At 41.8% G+C, this 13,270-nt stretch overlaps 1 protein-coding gene across 3 annotated transcripts in view; it reads left to right on the top strand.

Moving 5' to 3' along the window:
* The first annotated feature begins 806 nt into the window (after positions 1-806).
* The window catches only part of LOC307252189 (ras and Rab interactor 2-like), a 33,698-nt gene continuing 21,234 nt past the window's right edge, over positions 807-13,270 (top strand). For all 3 annotated transcript variants that reach the window (XR_013844926.1, XM_080029802.1, XM_080029803.1), the window contains exons 1-5: positions 807-986; positions 8,307-8,426; positions 11,536-11,630; positions 12,323-12,509; positions 13,117-13,222. Coding sequence is in view for 2 of the 3 variants with exons in the window: in XM_080029802.1 (XP_079885928.1) it covers positions 8,361-8,426; positions 11,536-11,630; positions 12,323-12,509; positions 13,117-13,222 (454 nt within the window). In the remaining variant the exon portion in view is untranslated. The remainder of the gene's footprint in view (positions 987-8,306; positions 8,427-11,535; positions 11,631-12,322; positions 12,510-13,116; positions 13,223-13,270) is intronic.

Genomic DNA, 13,270 nt, shown 5'->3' with positions numbered 1-13,270 from the left:
TATGTCTAAGGAAAACATGGCCACCCAAAATCTGTTTATGTTAAAGCTGCCCCATTTATATACATTTTTGTATTTTCAAAGAATCATATTAATATGTTTAATCTGTAAGGGGTTATAATGATGGACCCCCAGATGAACTCAGATTCCCATGGCCAGTCATTGTACTGCTTTGATACACTCATACGGCTCTCGCCGGGCACAGGGAAGTTTACCTGTAGAACACTATATTAATCAATTAGCCAAAAAATATCCTGAATTCCTAAACTAGGCAGTTTTTTGCTAAATTGTGGATATGGGGTAAAGTGAGCCAGATGACGTGGAGTAAATTGAGCCAGGTTAAACTTACCCTAAAGTTAAATCTCTGAAGCATAACGTTGTATTTAAATGTAGTATTATAAAACTGGTTTGGATAATCATATATTGAACATTGTAGAAAAACAAATAAACAAAGCAAGACCAGCTAGGGTAATGACTATTTGGAAAATTAAAATGTATTTTTGAATTATTTTTTTCCAGAGGTAAATAATATAGCCTATATAATAATATTTAGGCATATTTAATTGTTTTTTTTTTGTTTTAAACAATAGACAACTAAACCTTGCATTGTTTAAAGGAGGAAGAATTTCACTTCATCTCATGTCAAAATTAAAAACCCAGGTGCAAATCGCCATCATCTCCTCGGCCAATCAGGTATCGGCGTCACATTACCGCAGCCCTCCTCCTCCGCCTCCTCTCTGCTGCTAGGTCCAAACCCTCAAACCCCCAAACCCGCACTATGTCTGTGTCTCCGTCCGACAACAGAACCATGTAACGGACCGAGCTCGGGGACATTGAGACTCCTCGGTGTCACCTGAAAACACAAACTGACAAAAAAAACAGAAGGGCAACAAAAGCAAACATCGCAGGGGCCATGACTTCAGCCCGTGAAGAAAAGCCAACACGGGAATAAAACACAGATCCATCCGCGTAGAGGGAAAATACTTTAGGTGAGTAGGCTACAGTTCTCTCTTCTCTTTGTGCAGCTGTAGGGCTACACTGGTTGACTGCAGACCATTAATCTAGTTCTTAGCAGAAGTTGTTCAACTTTTATGACAGGAAATAAAGTGTTTTAGTCAAAGTCTATAAACTGTAACTTTGACGAGAGTTTGTTTTCCCTTGAGAGACCCACTTTTTTCGTGAAGGGTTTCTGTTCCACACAGTGTTTTAAGAAATGTCTTACTTTAATAAGTGTAACTTATCTGTAGGAATTAAACATTTGAGGCCAGACACTGCATAGGTAAAAACCGTTTTTTTCAAGTATGGTCAATTTTGATATGCCCATTGCTTCCATAACATGTCTTATTTCATAGCCTACTACAGAAGTAGGCTTTAAATTAAAGGTCCATATAGGCCTACTGTAGCCTAGATTTAGATGTTTATTTTACTAAACCTTGTATGTTTGCGTCTGTATATTTTTCCTGATACAACCTTCTTTAAAGGCCATTAGCTCAACATTAGTTTTTTTCAATACTCTGAACCAAAAATCTCAACTTCTAAAGCACTTCTATCACCAACATTTTGCATAAATCATTCCTAGCACTAATCTCAAGGTTATTACAGAAAGCTTTGTTCATATGTTATTACCTAGTTCTCTCTCATAATACCCCTTTTCCACCAACACGAACCGGGTTCCACTTCTGGGCTGATGCTAGTGCCGGTTCGTAGCCGGTTAAACTTGGGAACCTATTAAGAATAGGTTTGCTTTTCGACGTGCTAGACAGCCATGTTATGACGTCACTGTATAAGTCTGTGTAGGCCACTGCTGCTCATGCGGTTCCCAGTTCCAGACCAACTCAGAGTTGGTACCGCTCTGGCACAAGTTTTTCTGGTTCTCTCGCTGTGGAAAAGCAAAATAACTGGTTCCCGAATGGGCTCCTAACCGGCCCCGAAAATGTCTTGGTTGAAGGGATAACAATAGCACCTGTGGGGATTAGGCAGCTATAAGTTTATGCAGAGTGCAGGCTAACATGAGGTGACACCCCCACCCCCCCCCCCCCCCCACTCTCTCTCTCTTATATAGCAAGTGGATTTATTCAGTGATGTCTGATTCTTTCTTGTTCACTTGGTCTGATCTTGTCACAAACTCTCTAAAAAGGTCAAGTCAGCATGTGCGACTCATTTGGCCCAAATACCTCCAGCATTTTCTGATCATATGCAGTTCATATAGTAAAAGTCAAAACGTGCCTGGCCATACATCACACACATATTTGTCTGACTTCAAAGGATTGAGTCTCTCTTTGAAATTCCACCTCCATGTGGTAATACCATTTCAAGACCTCATATATTAGCTCCACGCTCCAGACCTTATGCTGCAGTTTTTCATCATTTTAGGAACTGTATGAAAATGATTAAGTTCGGGGAGGGGAGCTTAATCTTGTGCTTCACTCCTAAATATAACAGATCCCTCCCAGACCTTATTTCTATTTTCTTTTGAGCTACTTAAAATGTAACACTGTATGTGTAAAATGATGTAATCATTATTTAAAGGTCCCATATTATGCACATTATCAGGTTAAAAATTGCAATGTGGGTTTCTACTTGAAGCTGTTTTCATAGTGTAGTTTCCACAAAACCCTTTATACATTTCTCGCTGAATCTCATCTTTTCATCCTCTGTCTGAAACGCCCTGCCTTAGCTAAGCCCCACCTTCCAAAAAGCCTAGTCTGCTCTGATTGTCCAATTCCCCATGTTGGGGCTTAATATGGCATACTGACAGTTAGATTGCGGAGTATCTGGGGGTGTGCTTATCACAGGTGGAGGAAATGCTAAGTTAAGTTTAATGAAGGGGTGTGGCTTCCCCTTATGATGTCATAAAGGGAGAGAAATCTAACTGGGGTTCTTGAACACAGGTTTTCAAAAAGGTGGAGGATGACAAAAGGAGAGCAGGTTGTTTTTTCTCATACTTTGGGAGTCTCTAGTAACCCTTAATCAGGCTATCAACACCAGTCAAGTCACAACAACGTATGCAAGGATGCATTGTTCCAGATTGTCCCCTTTACCTTCCATTCCTGAGGAGTGATTTTTTTCCCCTTCACACAAACGTGTAAGGCCTGTCTAAGCCTGACTGAACAACACATACCACACTGGTCTGCAGCCCAGTTCTCCTGTAGCCCTCTCTGTTTCTCCTAAATGACTAGCTGATGTTCATCGGTGTATCAAAGAGACCACTTTCCTTATTTAAGCCCGTTTGGAATCTGTTAGAGGGATTAACTTCTCTACAAATCCAAGGGCTTGTGGTCCCTAAAAAAAAGCCCTAGTTACTGTACATACTGCTGTGGGGAAGTGAATCAGCAGAAAGGTATGTTATTGAAGAAAATAACTTGCAGTGTTGTCAGTTCTCGATTTTAAGGTTACGAAGCTGCTAGTTTTTTTGTCCACAGCGACCTCGAAAGCCATCTGCTGTCTCTCAGATGTGTTTTTGTTTTTCTCCTCCTTGAGAGATTATTCAGATGGTTTACATTTAAGACGTCTGGGATTTTTTATTTTTTTTTAGATTTCAAAGTTAAACTCCCGTCAAACCGCCTCTCTCGGCAAAAGGTCGAGGCAGAACCCAGAACTCCAGAGGTTTATGAAAGGTGATGTCATCGTCTTGGCTGAACAAGGAAGCAGCCACTCAGGTTACCTCTTCGACGTGAGAATAAACTGTGACTGTTAGGGGGGATGTTAACTTGGGTTTGAAATCAGACCAACGGAATACTCAGCTTTATGCATGGATTCAGATGATGATGGTCTATGTATGTTGTTGTGTCTATAACTTGCCATGAGGTGGACAAACGGTGTGACATGTGGGGTTCAACAGACCATCAGAATATTGTACTGCACCTCAGGTTGACATGGTGACAGTTAGTTTGTGACTCAAAAAGTCAACCTTTTTCCATGACTCAACGTGGTGATTGGAATATGTTCTGTTCATGTGGAAGTTCCCACACGAGCTGTTCCATCCTCTGCTTTTTCAATGTGAAGAGGTGGAGACCTTAACCACCTCCATTGGGAGCTGGGCCTTGCCGTGATCCAGTGGTCCTGGTACTCATTTAAAAGGGGAGTAGCCTGGAGACAACACAGCCCAGGCTTTTTTTTTTTCTCTGCCAACCTTTAGTTTGGAAAGTTGTGTCTGGGCGGTTGTGCTGGTGCCTGACACTGTTTCTCCCCATAATTTATTCCAGTGGCACCCTTATTATTTGGGAGGTTAGATTGTACTTGATGGGGGATTTTGAGCTTTGCACGTTGCTATTATTGCCAGACTCCTAAAGCTGTGATTAGAGGTTGGGCTGTTGGTCAGGCTGGTGTTTGACTGACAGAAAGTCCATAAACATTTAATGGAAAAACAAAAATTAAAGGAATGGTAACCTTCTATCCCTGAGTAGAAAAGCTGGGAGTGATCCCTGTGTTCTAAAAGACCAAAGTCTTCCCTCTCTCACCAGTACAACACGGGCCAGTCAGTTCAGCTGAGCATACAGAGAACCACTGACCCAAATTCTGCTCTGCGGGCTACACACACACACACACACACACACACACACACACATGACCCACCATGTGTGGGAGTTCTTACCTTCAGTTGTTCTGACAGCAGCATGGATCCCTGTTAGCCTTTACACTCAGCACTGGATCTCACAGCTGAGCCATCAAACAGCCCTGCTGTCCTCACAGTCCGATCCGACCCGCTCTACTCGGTGGAAACGAGGCATAAGCAAGTTACTATAAGTTTGTCTGCCTTGTTTTGATAAGTTGAGACAGGGAGAGTGCAACAAACATGGCTGTTTTTTTCAGAACAATGCCTGACAGATGCTTAACAGTATGTTGACACCACCAGTGTCCCTGGTTGGGGTAGAGATCTAGTTGGATTCAATGTTCACATTAAAATACAGCTGCACGACTTGTACATGGTTCTGAGGAGAACAAGATGTCTGGTCTCAGCCTGTTAGCCATATGTCAAATGTTGGCAACAAATGGAAGAAAAAGAAAAGGACATATGATTATATAATGGGGTGCAACGTTTTGAGATGACATTGAAAATATGAATGAAGCCATTTTAAAGTTGATGACTGATTCAGCCAGCCTTAGTTCCTCTGGTAGGTTCCAAAGCTTTGGTGCTCTCTCTGCGCAGTCCCTGTAGTTTAAGCTTGGGACTACTACACACAGGCCCACAATGTGTGAAGTTTAGCAGCCAGGCCTCACAGCTAATCAACCAAAACATGCAGTGCAGACAGACACAAGGTGTGACTTTGTCGCGCCACTTACTTGTTGGATGTCTGGCAGTTGAGTCGTTTTCTTTGTAGACTTTATATAATATTAAATATTTATATATATTTTTTTTTAAAGATATTTTTTTGGCATTGTTATGCTTTATTGATAGTGTAGAGACAGAGTTGAAATGGGGCAGAGAGGGGAGTGACATACAGAGAACGACCGCGGGCTGGAATCGAACCCGGGTCTGCTGCATGGGGGGGATATTCGTGTCGTTTTGCGTGTCCCAGTTTCACATTAACAAGAGAGGTTTGTTTTCTAAGCTTGTGCTCACATCACCATTCAGAACGGTGAACATTGCAGCACAGTTGATTTGATGCCAGCAGGAATTCAGGATCTAACGCTTTGATTGGCTAATGTTTGAAAGTCTTGTCATATGCCATTAACATTATGTGAAGCTCACACTCGCAATGAAAACAGGGCTTCTATTATAGGGTTTGCTTATGTGTTAACATGCTGTTGCATTGAGCAAGAAACTCAAATGTTTTTCTGTGTTGTATGCCTTTTTTTTTTAAATCCTCATTCTCCTAGTGTGTCTGTTTCTCTTTATAGACAGGAATGTATTTACGCCTGTTTGTATGTTGTGATATTGGACTATGTGTGTGCTGCAGTGCCAGGGGGGGGGGGGGGGGGGCGTCATGCTACGAGAATGATGTCGTTGTTTTAAAATAAAAATAAAACATTATTCAGGAAAACATTCACTGTCTGCTAGAAGACTAATGGAAGCGTCCCGGTCTCCCACACACTGTCATCAGCAATTTATGACAACATGTGGTGCGGATTTGACAAAAGTTTAAACATTTCCTTTGAAAGAAGTAGGCTTTAACTTGACAAGATGCTCCATGTTCCTGGCATGTTACAGGGAAAAATACTATATTTCTTCTCTAAAATAACACACAGCTTAAAAATAGGCTACGACTATTATTATCGTAATTGCTCTATGTTTTTTTTCTCTTGTTAAATTAAGACCTTAATCTTAATATATATTTGTACCACACAACGGCCAAATATAGCAACAAGGACTCCAAAGGGTAAATACACCGTCGTAACTCACACATTATTCCCTGCCCTGATAGGAGGTCTTCTTATTTCCTACGATACCCAGCATGCTCTCTTGATTTATCCGAGGCTCATAAACAGGTTAAAGCTTATTTACCAGGATGTCCGATTTTGGCACTGTCAACAGTTTCATGTCTTTGACAGAATCTTTTTTTTTCTCACATTTTTTTTGTTGCAATTTATTTTTTATAATCTTTAAACAGGAATTACATTTAGCATTCATTTCAAACATAAACAATACAAATAAAACAGCAAAGCCACATTTACCATGCAGAAAAAGTTCCTCTTGAAATCTAATTGAAATTCTTGTGGTTGTATTTGACAGAAATCAACAGGCCACTGCCTCAGTGGGGAGACTATTACTCAACAAACCCTGTGTTCCGAATCGCATACTTTCTACTATTTAGTATGGTAGAAAAAAGATTTAGGATGTCCCGATTCTTGTGGCCACGTTATGAGGAAATAAATATGTAAAAGTATGTCCCAATTGTAGCATACTGCATCCTAACTAGATTATTTTTATCGTCGGATGTAGTATGTAGAATAGAAAAATTAAAGAGTATGCGATTCGGAACGCAGGGAAAGTGTCATCTTTACATTTTCTTTCCTTTCTCTGACTCCCTGTGTGTTTCTCCCACTTCTCTCTCGTCTGTCTGCAGAAATGAAACCACGGCGCCAGACTATCAGTTCTCTTTTGAATCAGCGAGGAGACGCTACAGTCTCAGTACAGTATGTAGTTACAGTATGTAGCCCTGGTCAGCCCTTTATAACTCCACTGAATTTATTGCAGTTTTTTCTTTGTCTGCCTGCAGCAAAAAGTAACTTTAAATATTGTTGTATTATCTGTGTTTTTTTATCAGCTCAACTTAAAGGTCATATATAATGTATAGTAGGCTCATATTCAGGTTACACATTGTAATTTGGGTTGTTTATTAGAAAATAGTGCAGCTATCTGGCACACTAGCTCTTTGCCAGTCTTCTTTATCGAGAGAGAGAGAGAGAGAGATAGAGAGACAGAGAGAGAGAGAGAGAGAGAGAGATTCTACTGCAGTGACAACATATGTTGTAGCTATATGTTGTAGCTGTCTGGTGATGTTGTTTCAGGAGAAAAAAAAAATATGCAGCCCAAAATGTCAAGATTTATATCTGTAGTAAACATTTCACAACAGTCCAACTTTTATGCCAGGACAATGGCACCATTGGAAAAGTGGCAGACATGACCCAATTATGTTGTTTACTATTGTCTCGTTCAACACTTCCCACGGTGGGCCGTTTGGAGTTCTACTGTTCTACTTCCATTTTCATCATAGTCAGTTTCACATTGGATGGTCTGAAGGTGTGCTATCCTGACCTGAACCTTGGACTCTGTTCTTCTGTTTTATGTTTCTTTCTGTGTCCCCCTCCTGAATGTTTTTGCCTGTAGTGTCTCGCCTTAAATACAGCGTAGACTGAGCGTAGAGTCTTACCGAAGCACCCAAACCTTTCCTCATGATGGGAGGGGAAAGACAGACAGCTTGTGGAACCCAGGCTCTCCAAGATGGAAAATGAATTATGGATGTTTGAGGAAGCTGGAACAAAATCTAGGAAAGAAAGGAGAGTGTAAATGTGAGAGAGGGAGGAAATGGTACAGACAGGTAATGACAGGACAGCGGCTCAGGCCAAAAATAAACTGAGGATTGGAATGAGATGATAAAAAAAAAGATTGAAGCAATTATCTGAGAAGAAGGGGTGAGGGGAAATGAAGAGAGAGAGAGGAGTCTGGAGAGTGGAAGGAGAGGTCACTGGAAGAGGCAGAGAGAGAGAGAGAGAGAGAGAGAGAGAGAGAGAGAGAGAGAGAGAGAGAGAGAGGGAAAGCATTCCAGCAGACCAGCATCACAACCTCCATAATACTGCCTGTGGCCTAAGCAGGAATTTCCCTCTCGGTTGCAACCACAGCTCAAGTGTGTTTTTTGACCCCGCAGAGCTCTGGCCCCAGCCGGCGTAAACACACCCAGTCCTGTGGACAGGAAAACAACATGGCCTCCAACACAGCAGACCATCCCCCCAGTGGCCTCACCGACAGGAGCGGGAGCTTCTTTAAGGTAAGGACTAATGGATGGATGTCTTTCCAACGATCCCTTAAAAATGTTGTAGGAGCCAAATTGTCAGCCTCATAGCATAATTGCCTAAATCATATTTACTCTACTCTACTTTTACTCTACACTCTACATCTACTCTACTCTACATCTACTTGACCCTACTCTATAACCCTTAAAATATGACTTAGGCAATTATGCTATAGGCTAACGAAAAGTAGATGTAGATTAAAAGTAGAGTAGAATACATATGATTCAGGCAATTATGCTATGAGGCTAACAAAATGTGATATATTTATGTGGTGTTGTTTATTTACTGCGTGGCCATTAGGTGTCACTGTAATCCTTTACCTGCACAGGTATAAAAGCAGGTAGGAACTGATGTTTGTTCCAGGTGCTTGACCTGGAGCGTAAAGTTGTTTTTTGACCGCTGTAGGCTATTCCCTGAAATACACTTTATTACACTGGACCATGCTTATCGTTTTGTTTGTTTGGTTTGATCAAACCAACAGTTAACAGGAAGAAGTCAAGAGTGAGCAAAGCACGTCAGCCAGGTCACTCCAGGCCAAGCGTCTCGGTAGCATGAAGTATTAGTCTAGGCTCCTTTTGATAAATGTAAAACACTTATCTCCTGTAAACCAAATGTGTTTATCTAGAAAAAGGCTTAGTTAATATACTACTCAGTGTTTTGAAAAAAAAATCCCTAACAGGTGGTTGGGTCAATAGTGTTACTTATGTTTACTTGGCCAGCAGCAGGTAAATGTTGCTGATGCTGAATTGATTTTTGTGTTGTTGTTGATTTTTTTTTTTAGGATCAAATATGTGTTATTTCAGGACGTTAAACCATCACTTCGGCTGTTTTGTAGCGTCTGGTTTTAGGGTTCTCTCTGCTTTTGACAGAAACAAATGACACTCCTCTGTGTGAGAGGGCTGGCTGTTCCTCCATGTGCTGGTCTATTATCTAGACTCTTAATATCTATCCTTGTCTTCACTGGGGGTCCAAACAGAACATCCCCAGCCTGTTGTTATGGAGCATGTTCAGAGCTTCACTAAACCTCATGTTGTGTAATAGAAATGTATGACCTGACCCAAAGCCGGGGGAGTCTGAGGCTTTTAACAGAGCTGGCTCCACTTAGTCCTGTAAAGGGGGGAGGGGGAGGGTTAAGGGGCCTGTGTTGACTGTGGTCTGGCCCGGGATCCCAGCCACTGGAGAAATGTTTGGTAAAGGATGCCTCCTACTGGCTGAAATGTATGCAGAAACTCACCAAAGTAGTATTTAGTTTATAATTATTTATTCATTGCATGGGTGGGGTTGACCTCATCAAAACAACCCAGACAAGATGACATAGATTTTCCATGCCTAATTGTTAAAGACAAAGGACATTCTTTCCGTTGATTGCCTCAAATGGCTGGACTTCATCATACTGTTCTGTGGCCATCATGCAACAATACCATTTGTAAATAAATAGACTTTTAGGAAGCCATCCTGTTTGCACTGTTGTGTAAAGTATCCAAATTTCAACATCTGCTCAGCTATGTTTGGGGGGGGGGCTCTGAATCCCTGGGAGTGCGCGGAAATGTGGAATGAAGGAATGTGGAGAAAGTGTGAAGAAATCAGAACAATGTGAAAGCAATCAGTGGCTGTCTCCATGCAGCTGAGAAACAGTCTGTTAATAGTTTATTAGACATCATTTTAGGAGTGCCAAGTTATTCACTCTTCCTGTGTAGACAAATGCCCTAGGCGACTGGGCAGACCGCAACAAAAGCTTTTATTTTGGTATTCTTTGTGATGTCGGTGTCAAGGATTGTAAAACTCATTCCATACAGTATGTGTCAAAGCTATTTGAATCCCAAACTAGTTGTTAATAAAAAGTAAATACAGTAGAAAGACACAGGTCATTACAACCATTAACTCTGTTGACATGGATGGATGAATGGATGGATGGATGGATGAATGGATGGATGGATGGATGGATGGATGGATGGATGGATGGATGGATGGATGGATGAATGGATGGATGGATGGATGGATGGATGGATGGATGGATGGATAGGTGGATGGATGGATGGATGGATGTATGGATGGATAGTTGACAAAGAGAGAACCATTTAAAAGCAAACCAAGTTTCAAAAAGGTGCAACATTTTTCTGAATGCATTGGCAATATTCATTCTCCCCCCAATAAGACACAGAGATGAGTTTAACGTCATTAGGGTGACATTTACTCACTGTATTTACATGTCCTTGTGGAAAAGGACTTGTAGGACAAATATCCAATATCCAAAGAGATCCAATCTCTTTGCTGAAATATAAGGGAGATGGAATGTCGGTCAAAGAGACGGGGGGGGGCTGGGGGATATGAATAAGCTACTCCTTAAGAGTGAGGCAATCTGGATTTCTATGGCAAACTGTGAAGTTCTGTTTAGGAAGTTAAAAGACAAATTACAGTTGAAGCCATGTCTCTTAAAATATAGTTTTCTTATTTTCTAAAATATATTTTTCTAAAAGTTTTGGTATTAACAAAAGATAAGGAGATTTGGTAAACAGAATTAGTGAAAAAAGTCAGTCAGATGAGGGATCACTGTGTTGTTTATAAGGAAGCCGGAAACAGCCTCAGGAAAAACGTGAAAACGTTGGTGCTCAACATAGCTTTTAAATGTGCGATAACCCTTATCTCTGCTGGCTCGAAAATAGTCCTTAATGTCTCCGGGAATGCAATCTTTCAAGCCTTCATTCCCAGATTCATCCAGATCCAGGTGTTTATACTACAGCTGTGTGTGTGTGTGTGTGGGGGGGGGGGGGGGCACGTTTTTCAATAGGGTTCATTTTTGGACAATGCTTTCCCTCCATGTTTCCTGGATATATAGGAAATGAGGTCCACACATAGGAAAACATGACTAACGGCTCCCCCTGCCCCTTCGTGCTAGACGTGACCAGTAACAGTAAAACCCTCCGTCACACACTCCATTTCTTGCTTCCTAATTCACGTTTACGCAATGCCGTCGGTTTCGTTTACTGTTGTTTGCCCTCCTCCTCCTCCTCCTCCTCCTCCTCTTCCTCTCCTACTCATATTCCCTCTCAGTCAGTCAAAGCCTGTCACTCTGTCTCCTTCCAGCTGATTGACACATTCGCGTTGGAGATTGGGGAGCTGAAGAAGGAGATGGTCCTGACCTCTCCGACCGTTGACATGGAGTCCATGGACATTCAGGGGTAAGACTATTCCCCGCACATACGCCAGATTGAAAACTGCCATCAGCTTGACTAGTCTTATCTTGATGAGGTAATGTGTTGTGTGTAATGTCTGCTTGTTCTGCATCGTTGGCCATTCCATTAAAGGTTGCGTATTGTACAGGTTCAAAATTCAGGTTTCTGGTTCAAAATTGTTAAAAAAAGAAAAGAAAAAAGGTCATTGTGTAGTTTCCAAAAAAAAACCTTAATAACTTTTATTTAACAGTACAATTGCTCAATATCTTCTTTCCAGCCTCTGCCCGTCTCTTTAAGCCCCGCCTTCCAAAAACCCCAGTCTGCTCTGATTGGCCCTGAATCTGACTGCTGGTTTGAATCAAACTGCCAGTTAAATTCCTGGGGATCTGGGGTCGTGCTTATCACAGGTGGATGAAGTGATTGGATAGGTTGGTTATGAGGGGGCGTGGCTTCACCCATTATGATGTCATAAGGGGAGAGACCTCTAACTGGGGTTTGTGAACACGGTTTCTAAAAATACTTTTGGAGTCTCTAGTCACACTGGGGGGACCCATATTAATGTTGAAAAAAACATGAAAAAGTGCATTTTGGCATAAACGGCGACCTTTCATTTTGGTATCCTTTGACAGTGTTTGATAAGTCCCTCTGCACGTTTTCAGCAGCAGATGGCAACAGTGTGGTGCTTGTGTCTCTGACAGGCTGGAGAGTGAAGTGAGCGGTGTTTACCTGCAGCCCCCCCACTGTGGTGAAAGGGATTCTGGGTACGACTCCTTGCGCAGGAGGATGAGCGTGTTGGACAGGCTGACTCAAACCCATCCGGTGTGGCTGCTGCTGGCTGTCAGTGAAGAGGAGACCACTCGCATACTGCTCAAACAGCCACCCGGGGTAAGGAGTCAATAGGGTAACACTATTAACATCATGCAACTTCAACAGTTGATTACAGACAATAATTATTTACAGTCTTATTCTGAAATGTCGAATAAATATGCAAACGAGGCTAAACCTTTTTTTTTTCGTTCCCTTCTCAAAGCTCAAACTTGAACTACAGACATCTGACGCCTCTTTTCTGCCCATGTGTCGTAGTGATAGAAACACTGGGGAGGAACTGTTACTTGTGGATGCGCATGTAGATGTATCCAAATTAATTTACAAATGTTTTTTCTTGTGTGGAAATATATTGTAGGCTAATTTTTAAGTGTAACCCTTGCAATACCCTTAAGTAACCCTAGGGGTCCATGTACCCCCTTGGTTGGGAATCACTGGTTACAGGAGAAATATACAAACTCAAACAGACAAGGTTTAGCAAAAATAAACACATACATTTCAATTTTGGATCCTTTTTTTTACACTATTATGAAGGACGTAACGTAGGAAAAATCTCAAAATCGACCAGTGTTTGATTAAGCAATGTGTTCGCCTGCAGTGTCTGGCCTTATTGTGCTGCCTCTGGATAAATCCCTAATATTTCTGGACCCGTTACTCCACTGTGCAGGTGTTCCTGGTCAGGAGGTCCTCCGCCCTGCAGAGAAAGGTTCTGTCTGTGCGTCTGAAGGAGGATCAGTCCATCAGCCACCTCCCTGTCAGAGAGAGCCAGTACAGTAAGTTTCAGCTGACCCTGTGCTCTGACCCCCTCAGCAGTGTGGTAA

This window comes from Ammodytes marinus, assembly GCF_949987685.1.
Source record: "Ammodytes marinus genome assembly, chromosome: 6".
NCBI classification, from domain to species: domain Eukaryota; kingdom Metazoa; phylum Chordata; class Actinopteri; order Uranoscopiformes; family Ammodytidae; genus Ammodytes; species Ammodytes marinus.
The sequence above is the reverse complement of the archived record's forward strand: the minus strand, read 5'-3'. Positions and strand labels throughout refer to the sequence as shown.